This window comes from Raphanus sativus, chromosome 1 (genome assembly GCF_000801105.2).
Source record: "Raphanus sativus cultivar WK10039 chromosome 1, ASM80110v3, whole genome shotgun sequence".
Classification (NCBI taxonomy): Eukaryota; Viridiplantae; Streptophyta; class Magnoliopsida; order Brassicales; family Brassicaceae; genus Raphanus; species Raphanus sativus.
The window spans coordinates 15,632,337-15,647,001 of record NC_079511.1 but is presented as its reverse complement, the minus strand read 5'-3'; the positions used below and the strand labels follow the sequence as shown (position 1 = coordinate 15,647,001).

The 14,665-nt window shown below is 32.5% G+C and overlaps 1 protein-coding gene across 1 annotated transcript; it reads left to right on the top strand.

Annotated features, from left to right (window-relative positions):
- The first annotated feature begins 7,641 nt into the window (after positions 1-7,641).
- Positions 7,642-9,946, top strand: LOC108813146 (uncharacterized). The gene is made up of 3 exons (XM_018585614.2): positions 7,642-8,818; positions 8,893-9,444; positions 9,538-9,946. Exons 1-3 carry the CDS (start codon positions 7,859-7,861, stop codon positions 9,646-9,648), a joined length of 1,623 nt encoding a protein of 540 aa, XP_018441116.1. The 5' UTR covers positions 7,642-7,858; the 3' UTR covers positions 9,649-9,946.
- The last annotated feature ends 4,719 nt before the right edge of the window (positions 9,947-14,665 follow it).

Below are 14,665 nucleotides of genomic sequence, written 5' to 3'. Positions count from 1 at the left end.
CTTCGCTTATTCACCAATCTTTCTAATTAATACAAACATTCTTTTTACTGAAACTTATGAAAATTATATACTACATATATCAATTGCATGCATCATATTGTGCAATATTTTATATTTACTACTTATTTTCTGTTTTTCTGCAAATTATGAAATTATAAAATAATAATTATATATATTAAATAAATAAGAAATCAATTATTATATGTAATAAATTGGTGTGCGCATATAAATCAAACGATCACTCTTGTTTTTTGCAATCATTTTAGGGTAAATACATCGAAACAATCACTCTTATTCGTATATAATATGTAATTAAATTTAAATGATATTAACATAGATACTATTTTTAATATTGATTTTATTAAATGAGGTTTCTACTCATATGATTTATGATTATTTGCATATTTGTGAAACAAAATTTTACACCAACAATTTTTTTTAATGTGGATGTTTAGTAGTTTCAATAATTTATAATCATTTAAAAAAACAATGAAGATTTCAAAATTAAATATTAAATTTTCAATCTATGTTCAATGCAAATATCAAATATTAGTATGTATTTTCATACAATGTATAGTATAATTTAAACGATATGAAATATATATATATATATATAAACTTATTAAAATAATTTTTTTTATTCATACGGTCTTATAGTCATTGTATCCTAATATAAAAAAATTTAAACCTTGATCACAAAGGTTTATATAAGATTTTTAACAGTTTTAGTAATTTATACTCGTTTTGAAAAATTCAAAATACAACATATACAAAAAATCTATTTTTTATTATATCACTAATGTAATTGTGTAATTTATTTTAATAATAAAGAATTAAACAAAAGTGATAGAAAGTATACAAATTATTATCAAATCTTTATTATTTAAGATTATTAATTGTTGTATATATATTTAATCACATTAGGTAATTTCGTAGGTTTTATTGAAGGAAAAATATATGCGACTAATGTAATGTTAGAGAGTATAATTTTTAGACTATAGTTTATATAAGGTGCTTTAGAATTCTTTGAAATAGGATTTGGAAGTCATACACAAGTACCATATAGGATGAGGTCTTTTTTTAATTCTTACAAAACTAAGGTTCATATTTTTAAATGATTCCCAAATAAAACATAGGGGATACCATAACACTAAAAGACATTTTTTTTTCAAAATAACACATGCAAGATATTATTCTATTAAAATAAATAAGTAAAAATAAAATAAGCATAGACAATAATGATTTTTTGTAAATTATTTTTCTATGTAGAACTTTGTATAACCCGTAAACCCGTGCATGTGAGTTTTATATTGAAACAAACGTAAGTGTGAACACATTTATGTAGAGTTTGGCCCAGAACCCTCTGCATGTGACACGTAAACGTATTTGTTCTCAAATTGCTGTGAAACGGCCACGTGGCAAACGTAATGTGAACGCATTAAATGATAATGCATCTACTTTCATATATAGGGGATGACACAATTTCATATTAGTGGTTGAAGAGATTATGAAATAATATACAGAGATGAAGAATCATTTTTTTGTCAATTCATTTGGTGTCAATTGATTCTGAATTGGAATATATGAATCTAATATATACTTCTTCTACTTCATTTTAATTATCGTTTAAAATTTATTTATACAAATTAAGAAAATATTTAATTTTATATATTTTAAAATAAAAGAATCATTATTTATATATCTAACTATATTTTAACTAATATAAAAATAGACTAGAGAATATAAGATATCCTATAAAATATAAAATTAATAAATTTTCATATTAAAGTTTTACAATAATACTTACTTTTAATAAAAAAATATTTTACGATGACAATCAAATTTAAATGGATGGAAAATCAGAATCAACCGATGTTGGTTTAATCTATAAATGCACTTCTATTTTTATTTTCAAAAAAAATCTACTTAAAATAACACTAATTGATGATAGATAGATCCTTCAATAATAATGGCGTTGTGACTCTAGTAAATGCACTTCGGTTTAGTTTCTCAAATGACCATCGCAACTAGGGCTGGGCGTTCGGGTACCCATTCGGGTTTCGGTTTAGTCCATTCGGGTTTCGGGTTTTCGGGGTCAAAGATTTCAGCCCCATTCGGATATTTCTAAATTTCGGTTCGGGTTCGGTTCGGATCTTTGCGGGTTCGGTTCGGGTTCGGATAACCCATTTAAAATGTTTTTAAGTTTTCAAAATTCATTATATACTTCAAATTTTCAAAATCTATAAGAAAGATAATATATTACATATAAATTTTCATAACATATATGTCAAAACACCTTAATTTAACATATAAATTGGTTTTCTTTGAATATTTGGATAAAGAATCAATAGATATTTAACTATTTTGGTGTTTTCAGTATACTTTAGCTATTTTAAACATTTACTTTTGACTATTTGCATATATTTTCCGAGTATTTTGGAAAACTTAAAGGTATCTTATATATTTTTAATATTTTTAATATACATTATATATAAAAATAATGTATATATTTAAGTATATAAATTTATTTCGGATACATTCGGGTATCCAAAATATTTCGGTTCGGATCGGGTTCGGTTTCGGTTCTTTAAATACCGAAATTTTGAACCCGTTCGGATATTTAATCAATTTCGGTTCGGGTTCGGTGCTACTTTTTCAGATCGGGTTCGGTTCGGTTTTTCGGGTTCGGATTTTTTGCCCAGCCCTAATCGCAACCGCCAAATACAGTATAAATAACCTCTTTAAATTAATAATTTATAAATTAATATCTCTATAAATTAATATAATTTCATAGTCTCAAATTGAGTTTTTGATTTAATTAGTATCTCGATAAATTAATAATCTATAAATTAATAAAATATTATAGTTTTGGTATAGTTCCAATATTATTAATTTATAGTACAAAATCAAAATTAATTGGGAAGTTTTAGGATAGGGACCATAGTGATGTTGCAGCTCATATTGAATGTAAATCATCTCTCATGTTACTATAAGTATGACTACACCAGCAATGCGATGTAGATATATATTTTTCCGTTTCACAAAAAGTGTCACTTACACATTTTTCACGTATATTAAGAAATTGATTGAAATGCATTTATGTTTTGTTAATGTTGTTAATTTAACTAATATTCCTTTCGTTTTAAAAAATGTACTCCCTCCGTTCATAAAAAATAATTGTTCTGAAAAAAGAAATTGTTTTTAAAAGATGATTATTTTATGTTTTCTATGAAAAATTGCAAACTTTAAGAATTTAATTGGTTTTATTAGATTACTATTAGCCAAAAGTTGTTGAAAATTGAAAATTACAGAAAACAATAAATTTATTATAGTGATTTAATGTATTTTCTTAATATGTGTGAAAACACTAAAATACTATCTTTTAAAAACAGAGAGAGAGTATGTTTTAAAATTTTCATACTTTTTAATAAAACATATTAAAAATTAGTTTGCATTATTTTCTGTAATTTTATATTTCATATACTTTTAAACCAATAAGACTTTACACATTTCAATTAATATTTTTGAATTTCACATTTTTCATCATCAATTGACAAAAACTGTATTGGAGATATAAAAAATGTATCTTTTGAAACAATATTTTCTCTAGAATATACTCCCTCTTCTCATATTGTAAGAAGTTTTAGCAAAAAAAATATTGTTTCAAAATATAAGTAATTTTAACATTTCAATGTAACTTCTGCATTTATTGTATATTGTGTAACCAATAAAAATATGTTACATTTTTTTATAATTGGTTGAATTTATATATTAAATGATACTTTTTAAAAAGTAATAGATTTATAAATATTAGTGGTTTTATCTAAAACTACTTACAAATTGAAACATAGAGAGTGCATCTTTTTGAAACGAAATGAGTATCATTTTAGATAAATAAATTTTTTTATAAGATTAATGCATTTTATAATTAATATCGAGCTGATTAAATATAAACTGCATTGAAATTGTAAATGATATTTTTATGTAATAAAAAATATTAAAACAACACTTAAAATTTTTTTAATATGTCTTGTAAAGGGAGAATATATTTTTTGTTTAGTTCTTTTTGAAAATTTTAATTTATGTATTTGAATTTTTTTCTAATTATATTTTTGTTTAATATTAATTTAATTTGATAGAATAATTCCTTAAATAAATAAAATATTTCAGACGTTAAAAAAAATAAATAAATAAAATATATAGTTGGACATAATATTATCAATATGTTATGGTCTTGTTTTAATATAATAGATACGAAACATAAAAGAAAAATTCTTTTAGATCGCTTGCACGTTTAGATAGATCTCTTGCATGTTTGATGTTTCACATAGAATGATTTACATAGGAATAAAATTTTATCCTTATTTATTTTATGTAATTTAAAATATAGGTAACCGAAACGATTTTCTTTCTTACAAAGTTTTCTAGTTAATAACTACACTACGTTGTTTCTAATTCGTAATAAAGTAACGACGAAATTATATCGTGAAATACTAGCAAACGCAAAATATCAAAACTATCTCTATGTATTTAGCAACAACACGTGGTCAAGAAATTCGGTAAAGTTGCCCACAATCTGGAAATATTTTAGCAACAGATTAGAGAGTAGTGTTTCAGCCTGTCGGTTACTAATGAGTAATGACTGATTGCACTAAGCAACAACCAAAAATACTAGTGACAAATTGCACTTAGCCACCGACAAAAAAAAAACTAAACACTAATTGCTACCACCAAAAAAACTTCGCCTAACACCAAAAAAACTTCGCTTGCTTTATCTTTTTAACAAAGTTCGTAACTTTCTCTTTTGTAGATCACAATCATAACTAGAGCAGCTTTTCTCATGATTTCATCGAAAAATCACACATGCGCTCTCCAAATTGGTTAAACAGGCGTTAGGCACCACCAACCAGACTGACATAAGATTGCATGGGTACATGCTCTTCACCCTCTAACTCTTAAATCTAATAGTACAAACAATATAATATTGAACAATGTATATACATTAATTCAACGGCGAGGGAGCGGTAGGAGAATCATTGTCCCATGTATATTCAAATAGTACTCTCTTTTCTATGTTTAATTAATTTTGAATCCAAAGATGTCGTCAAGTATAGATGTTAGATGTAGTGTCGTTTTCTTTGATTTTCAACACGCTAAAACGTGGAAGATGCTCTTATTTTTGCGTATTGTATATGTACATACTCGAATTTCTCTTGAATTGACCCCAATACACCCAACCAGTCACCGACACATTTCTCTTGCTTCTTTTAATTTAATGCCAATGGTACTATTATCACTTACTTACCGTTTATCATTCAACACATACATTTCTCCTCGTGATTTGTGTTTGGTGCTGATCGTATTTATGAGCTGCGACAAACAAAGCATGCGGCAACAACCAGCACACGGGCAAAGTTATTCTTCGGAGATACCGATGTTTTTCATGCGAGTTAAATTCATTCAAGTAGACTCCTAGATCGTCAACCATTACTCGAGGTAGAAAATTGATTTTCTGATTGCCTAGGATTTCTGTACACCAAAGGTTAGTATTGCATGTATAACATGGTAGGATATACTGTTAGATCAAATGTGTTAGGATCAAATTTGTTAGCACCATGATATAAAATTTTAAAATAAATTTACTAAGCTGTCGTTTTTATATGACTTGGTCAAATTTGATGGTTTTCGACAGGTCAAGATGTCAAGATCACATAATGAAAATCACAAAAAACGCTACATATTGTGATAAATATGAGAATGGACAGAAGAAAGAAACTATTATAATTTGGTTGAGGTTAAGCTGTCATATTATATTACGAGACTGAAGTGAGCGAAGATAAATTTTGAGTTGTTAAAGTACAACAGCTCTCATAGATTACGCCCCATTTCTCTTCTTTCTACTCATGAACCATTTAATTTAGATTTTTTCTCTCTGGTGGCTGAGCACTGCCCCAACGTCAAAGATATTAAACCCAACAGCACAGCCATCTCAGCAAGGCTCAACCAATGGTAGTGGACCGTGCACATTTCCAGAAGCCTAAGCAGATGATTATTTCACAACAAAAAAAACTAGAACGGTTTCTATCTCAGTCAAAAGTAGAAGCAGAGGAAGCGTTAAAGAAGATAAGTGCACAGCCAATATACCTCAGCAAATACAGCTTAATAACAGATTTAGAGTGCTAATGGATCAGTACGAGACTACGAGTGATGCCAATGAAAAGAAGGCATCAATGGTTGACCATGTGCTCAAGAAGATCAAATCGACTAATTGAAGAAACTAAACTATCAGATGTAAGTGGTCTACCAAGTGGCCGAGAAGGCTGAAGCAGTCTATATTGAATATATGAAGCGATCACTTCATTGTCGTTGGTTTAGTGTATTACTCGACCACTTTAATATATGTTCTCCTAATGAAGAAGCATAAGCCAAACCTTATCTGGATATGAAGCCTAGCCTGTATAAAGATCCAGGAAAGAGATTTCCAATCATGATCCACCAAAGAAAAGCACACACAGGCTGTTGACAAGAAGTTAAAGAGAAGTTAACAATGTTTACTAGTTTAATTTTGTGAAGGAAGAATTTAGTAATAGATGCTATATAAGAGCATCTTTAGCAGTTAGTATGTCAAACAAAGTATCTTACAAATCAAATATTATTAGTTTTAATACAATGTAATTAATATTTAAATTTTAAATCATAAAAATAAAGTAAACAAATTATCTTGTAACACGTCACACCAAAATATCTCTGACATTTTTGTTGAGCTTCTCGCAAGCCAACCTCACTTTCTTCTATCACTAGCTTTTAGTTTTTTTTTTTACCTTTTATGTTTAGATACTCTCCTATAACTTCAAATGAGGTTGCCTTAATAATACAAAAGGAAAGTCAAAAGTAGCTATTTAATATTTCTACCTGAACAGAGCTTTACTTCTAGTTTAGCTAATGGTTTTAGTGTTCATCAGAATCAAGTGGGCCAATAAACAGACATTGTCTAACCATGTAAGTCATTCAAGTTGTGTATTCTGTATAAATATGTAACTTTGATGAATGAAACTTAAGAAAGCTGAATGAGCTCTTTCCCAATATGCAAATGGACTTCACCAGGTATCTTTAGAGTTACACACCTGATTATAGTCCATGAGAGACCAAGCTCTCACTAAGCTTGTTTTACTCCCACACTAAATCGTTTCTACTTCTCTTAAACACAAACTTTGTTTTGTTCTATTTCACAAACATTCAAATACAATTAAAAGGTTTGTTGGCGATTCATATATACTCACATTTCATCAAATACTAAATCTAACAAATCAACAAAGTTAGACTCTAGTGATTCTGAAGAAAAACAAGGGCAAGTTAATGGATTGTTCAGCTCAGGCGGCGGTTCTCCGGTGTATCGTGGATCATCGTTGGCTTACCGACGTCTTGCATGGTAGGAGAGATTTTTGTTCCATCTTTTGCGTAGGAGAGAAGTTGGATGTGTTTATCAAACTTGTAAATGACGTATTGGGTTGGGCCCAATTCATCACTTGTATAGCCCACTAGGGAGTTTCTCTTTCGTCTTGCGAGGTGCTTTTGTTCTAATTAGTGCAGAGATCTGAGTATAAAGAATTAATAATTCCAGAAACGAAAGAAACGGTAAATTGGGGGACTAAAATGAAAGGGAGAAAAAAAAAACTAAAGCGACGGAGAGAGAGAAAGAGAAGAGAGAGAGAGAGAGAGAGAGAGAGAGAGAGACGGCGACATCTCCCCTTGCTTCCTTCGTGGCGATCGAAACCCTAATTTAACTCCAAAAAAAGAAACTTAACGGAACCTAGGTTTCGCCGCCGCCGCTGGGCGGAGGAAACATGCGGTTGGGGAGATGCGTTTAATCCTCACCGTCATGCTCTCATTCATCCCTTACCTCTATTCATCTCCTCACCGTCCCTGCTCTTCCCCCGTCTCTCGTCCTCGCCTCCGTCGCTGCCGTCTCAGTCGTTTCGCCACCGCATTGGTCGCTACATCCGCTCTTCTCCTCGCCTCCGTCGCCTGGCTCTCCCTCGTCTTCTCACCCGCCACTTCTCGCTGCTGGCATCTCCTCAGAGATTGGGAAGACGCACATATCTGGAACAGACGCTACCATCCTCACATCCCTACCGAAAGAGAAATCGAAATCTCGCCGCCAGCTCTCCCTATCTTCGATCACGACGATGAGATTATCCAACCTAGGAATCGAACTCTCGATCTCACTCTGAACCACTTGATGTTTGGCATCGCTGGATCTTCACAGCTCTGGGAACGTCGCAAGGAGCTCGTGAGGCTATGGTGGAAGCCTTCTCAGATGCGCGGCCACGTCTGGCTCGAAGAGCAGGTTTCACCAGAGGAAGGGGACGATTCTCTTCCTCCCATCATAGTCTCCGAAGACTCTTCTCGTTTCCGTTACACAAACCCCACTGGCCATCCTTCCGGACTCCGAATCTCCCGCATCGCCATGGAGTCTTTCCGCCTCTCTCTCCCTGGCGTCCGCTGGTTTATCCTCGGAGACGACGACACCATCTTCAATGTTATCAACCTTCTTGCTGTCTTGGCCAAGTACGATCCTTCCGAGATGGTTTACGTCGGAAACCCGTCCGAGAGCCACTCCGCTAACTCCTACTTCAGTCATAGTATGGCTTTCGGAGGCGGGGGAATCGCCATTAGCTACCCTCTTGCCCAAGCTCTCTCTCGCATCCATGATGATTGTATCGATAGATACCCTAAGCTATACGGTAGCGATGATCGTCTCCACGCTTGTATCACTGAACTCGGAGTTCCTTTGTCCAAAGAGCCTGGCTTTCACCAGGTACTGTCTCTCATCATCTCTTGTTTCTTCAGTTCACTCTCAACGTTTGCTGATTTCATGAGTTTTTATGGCAGTGGGACATTAAGGGAGATGCTCATGGCATCTTGTCCTCTCATCCCATCGCACCTTTTGTCTCTATTCATCACGTTGAAGCTGTTAATCCTCTATACCCCGGCTTATCCACATTAGATAGTTTGAAACTCTTCACAGAAGCTATGGTTTTGAGCCCCAGGAGTGTTTTGCAGCGATCCATCTGTTACGATCATACTCGCAAGCTGACTTTTTCCATCTCTCTTGGTTATGTTGTACAAGTTTTCCCCAACGTCCTCTCGCCACGGGATCTTGAGCGAGCTGAGCTTACCTTCTCTGCCTGGAACGGGATAAGACATCCCAGTGAGTTTGATCTTGACATAAAGCCTCCTGTTTCGTCTCTCTGTAAGAAGCCTATACTCTTCTTCTTGAACGAGGTAGGACGTGAAGGCAATGCGACCCTTGGAACCTACTCTAGATCATTGGTGAAAGATGATTTGAAGAGGAAGCTTCTGTGTTTTCAACGCTCTCCTCCTCTGCCTAATGTGGAAAAGATCCAGGTCTTAGGGCTTCCTCTGAGCAAAAATTGGCACTTGGTGAGGTTCTTGTTGATCACCTAATGTTTATGTCCTTTTCTTTATGATTTGTAGTTTTTGATTCTTCCATTCTTTTTTCGCTGCTCCGATCAGGCACCAAGACGGTTGTGTTGCAGAGCAACTCCAACTACTAATGAGCCTTTCAGATTAACAGTTGGGCAGTGTGGAAAGATCATTTTGGGTTCCACGATTAGTTCCCAATGAACACTTGATACTGGATCTAAAGCATATGTTCTTTCAGCTCCATCCTGTGGCTTGTACATAGGTAAGATCCGGGACCTTAACTGTTGTCTGACCTAGAATGCTAATGCCCAAAATTTGAAATATTTTTCTTTCACTGTCACTCTTTTGTCTATTCCTCGTTTCACTTTATTTTTTTGTACATCTGAGATTGGTCAAGAACTCAACCCTTCCTGTTGAGAAATCGAGTGCATTGTGTACAACATTTGATCTTAGCACAACATTGAAACTTCTTATCTATCTCAGTAATTTGTTTTACTGATACTGTGTGAAAATGGGTCTATTTTTTGTTTTCTCCCTATCTACTGCACTGTCAGTCTTAACAACCACATAATATTTGTGGGTTTAAGTTCGTTTGATATTTTTTATAAAAAAGGTATATATCCACTAGTAGAGTGGTCCATGGGTTGTGGATTTAGTGCGGATTTAAGGAAATGTCTTTGGTTGGATAGATTTTTAAGATGTTTGTGTGTTCTAAAACTGCGGGTTTAATCAGAGTGTTGTGGTCTGAGTTGGCTTGTCATGAACTCTCTGACACACTGGCAAGTGAGCCCAGGTTTGCTACTTGTTTTGTCGTAAATCCTGAAATTGACATTATGATGAGAGACCAGTTGCATCATTGTGTGGGGTCAAATAGTTAATGCAGTGATCACACAAAGTTAGCCCCAAAGTTAGTTTTTTTTCCTAGTGTAAATAAATTTCTGCAACTAGTTTCTGATAGCTTGACAAAAATTGATGGTGACTTGTTTTATTTGGCAAGTCCTCGTATGATATACAAGTTGGGAAAGTAACGAAGTTCGACAACTTGCCTGATGAGATCAGATTTGTAGTCAGTTTCGATTGGTAGAGAGCAGACGTTTTGGATTTTATTTTGTTGGTTTTTTAAAGATTAAGATAAAAATGATTACGTGTTAAATCAAACACTATTAAGATCTAGATTCAGAAATCAATGAACTAACTCCGCGAGCATGTTATTACCACCTCTTTTGATTAATGTATTATTCTGTCTTGCGTTTTAGTTTAAGAATCAAAAGAGAACACAACACATCACATGTAATTAAGTAATAAATAAGTGCAAAAAGAGGTTAAGGAGAGAGAGCATGTGAAAGTGGGTAAGCAGAACAAGAGAGAATACAGCTGTTTACGCCGCTCCTCTATTTCTTTCCTCTTCAAGAAAGTGCTCCACTTCCACCGCCCATCTTCTCTCTTCATACATTCTTCATATCTCTTTTTAGTTTTTTATCTATATCATCAGCTTTATGAGCTAGGTGGTTCTTTAATTTTATTTATTTGTATAACCCAATTTCACTCTCCTTAATATTCATGATTTTTGTAAAATACTGTCCTTTTTATATCTTAAAAACCAGCGGTGTATATTTGTAGAATGATTTGGTAAATGAAAATGAAATATTGCAACCAACAGTTATAGTTTTATGTAGGTGAGGCTATTTATTAATAGTGTATAATATGACAGTGTGAGTGTCTCCATCGACGTCTTCAGTTTGCAGCTAATTTTAGATATGATGCTATTTAATTCATGCTCATTATAACTTTGTAACTCCTATCTTTCTTCACCACAACTTTTAATATCTTAAAATGTTCCATTATTTTGCCTAATTCTTATAAGGTTTTTATTAGATTGCGTAATGTTATATTTTATGTTAAAATTAGGAACGTGTCTGGCGCGAAATGTTATTTTATTATTTTAAATATGATTTTCCGGATGATGTAATTATATAATCGTCTTTATTTTTAATAGAATTATTTCATATTTTGATTTTTCAGTAATGTGTTGTTGTATATGTAGTAGTATTTATTAGTGGTGAATTGAGTTTATGATGTAAGTGTAGATTCAAAGATCAATGGTTTCATCGTCAAATTTATATTTTATTTTTCATATTTTAAACATTATTTTTTTAAAATGTTTTCTCTCTCCCCATATTTTTACTTTGAACTATTATTTATGTATTTCATTTATCTTTCTCGTGTATGGTGCTTTCACCATCATCAGAAAAAGACTCACCTACGTGCTCTTGTTTTCTTTCGTCATTTTCTGTTGTGAGATTATTTTGTATTTTTTGAAGATCAGGTTTATGAATTCCCAATTATATGACTGTTTTTTCATGGCGTTGTAGTCTCTTCCAGTTAATATTGACTGTCTGTTTTTCTTCTTATATTTTGGTTGATGTTAGGAACTGCATCTCCTTAGGTTGGTCAGAATTTAGTCATCTTTTATGTTATCTTCTTTAATATTGGTTTGTCGCCGGTAGTCCTTGTTCGTCTTAGTTTTCAAGATCTTGTGTTTGGTGAGCTGATTTCTATGCTTTTTTCATAGCTTGAGGATGACTTCACAGTTTAGGTATTTGTTTACCTGCTTCGTAGTGATTTAAGTTTTCCGGTGATTATTCTTCCTCTGACTTATTTATTTTTGGTTTTTCTGTTGGTGTTTGATCGTGCTCTTTTGTGTTCCAGATATATTTTTATTTCAGATTTTATCTTTCTACTTTTTTTCTGATCACTGCTGGTTCTCGGTAAAATATTCTATAATAAGGTGAGGTAAGTTAGTCTTCGTTTTTGATCTTTTTTCAGCTCTAAACCTTTATTGAGTTAGGACTATTATGACATTTTGTTTTCTCTATGACTAAATTTTAGATTTAGATTACGTGTTGTGCTTTGGTTTCTTCTTCTTAGTTAATAGTAAAATAAATGTATAATTTGTAAATGAATCAATAGTAAAAAATAATAAAGTATTGAAAATCTATGTTACTTTTAGTTGTAAATAAATTTAATATTTAAAATTTATTTATATTATTTTATTTATTATTTTATTCATCTTACATTTTAGTGATCAGTAAAATAGATTATAAAATTTCATATGATGATGGTTAATGCGAGGAAGATTAGATAGTGCATACTTAAAAATGATTGGAAAAATTGTAGTAATCTAAAAGGCAAATAAACTAAAATGTAAAAAAGAATGGAAAACATAAAGACACATGTCATCAAATCCCTATTTTACATGTCATAAAAAAGAAAAAAAATCTACATTATATATATAGATTTCTGGCAATTTCCAAAACAAGAATTATCTATCCTGATTTTTATTTCAATATTAGATCAATAAAAATGAAAAGAATAACTATTATGAACGATTTGGCAAATCAAACTATCAATGCTGAATTAGAAATTAAAAACAAATGACACTCATGTTCAAACAAGGTATTCAATATTGAACAAGAAAATAAGCCATAAATCATTGAAATCACATAAGAGCCAGATGTAAGATTTTACTTTTCATAGTATAAAAATACATTTACAATTCTAGAAAACAAAAATCCAAGCAAAATTCATATTTATTCATGTTTTATAAACAATATAGACCTACTTAATAATTTGTTAACATCTTTTCCAACACAAAACTTATTTATATTAATATTTTATAATATATTAAAACATATGCAAACATATATATATATAATGATAGCTCTATTGAAATGTTTCATCTTAGTGTATTTAATATTTAAGTATGGACATAATCATATTCAAGATTATATTAATTTGGAAACTTTGATTTGGAGATATGTCTACTAAATTGTGAAATTGTAGTGTCCAAATTTCTTTCCTAGTTTCATTATCCGGATGAACCTTGTTGAAAATGGAGAAGATGAATAATAAGTAGATAAGAGAAAAATTAGGTCGGAAATCTCATTTATATTAGAATTAAATCGAGATCAAAAAGAGGTTATAAATGTGAGGTGAGTTCGACTATTGAGTTTGCTATACAATAAATATTGAGGTTACTAAGTTTATCTCTATAAAATATTTTTCGAAGTTTTGGGGAGAAAAACCGGTGATTTGCTCAGTCGATTATGCTTTTCTTGTTAGCTGCATAATAGCCTGAATGCGACAAAGACAGCTCGTCACCGACGTTATATATTCGAGCTTGTCAGGTGAGGTCGCATATTCCCTACGACGCAGGTGTAGCTAGCTTCGTACCAGACATTAAACGCAGGCCAGACTGCACCGTCCGTACTTGTTGACCGAGTAAACATGGGTCCCTTCAAGTATGTGGGCAGGCTCGTCATGTCGCTTTTGTCGTAAGGTTTTGTCTTCTAGCGAACTAGGCTTCCATTGTCTTTGAGCCTTCCAATTCAATGGACCATTTCTGAAACTTGGCCAGACATTGATACGGGTGTGAAGCACACCTCCAAACAACAAGTCTCTCCTTCCTAGAAGTTCGTTGCAGAGTCACAAATCTGATAAATTTTGCTTTGAAAACACCCAGTGAGTTTTAGGGTTTTACACTTGAAGGAAACATTTTTGGCAACACAAAGCGTCTGTTGGGTTTTGTTCTATAAATATTCATGGGTTTATGGTTGTCTCCCATTTTTCTGCTTTTGTGGAATTTGTCTATTAGTCTTTTTGCGATATCGCATCATGCTAGGTTTCCAAGTTATCTGATTACATTTGACATCCAACCAATTCCTTCTCGTGCTCAACTGCTCATCCATTGTCTTTGGGAGATGTTTCGAGTAAGAATCTTTCATCTTCTGCAGGTATTACTCCTCGTGTTACAGCCAACTTGGCTGGTCCTTTCGTGGTCTCGATCAAAATTACCACGACATCGGTTGGGGCACACTGGAGTTTGTGTTGGATTTTACTAGGTACAAGAAAGTTGTCTTGAATCTGACAATCCACCGATTATGCGCCACGTTAATACAATGTCAGCCTCAGAATCAGATAGGGATTCCCTGTCAAACTATGCAAGCTTCTGATGATCTAAGTGAGCCCGAAATTTGAATTTTGACCGTATCAGAGCGTCCTTGGGATACTCCTCCTGTTTTATGGCGCTTTAGAAATTCTTCTTTGTTGATTTTGGGCTGTGGTTCCCGCTGCCTAAACTGTTAGTAGCTCAGTGCGAGGAATGTAACATTGCTTTTATGTATCTAACCGCTTATGCTATGAGATTTTTTTGTTGGTA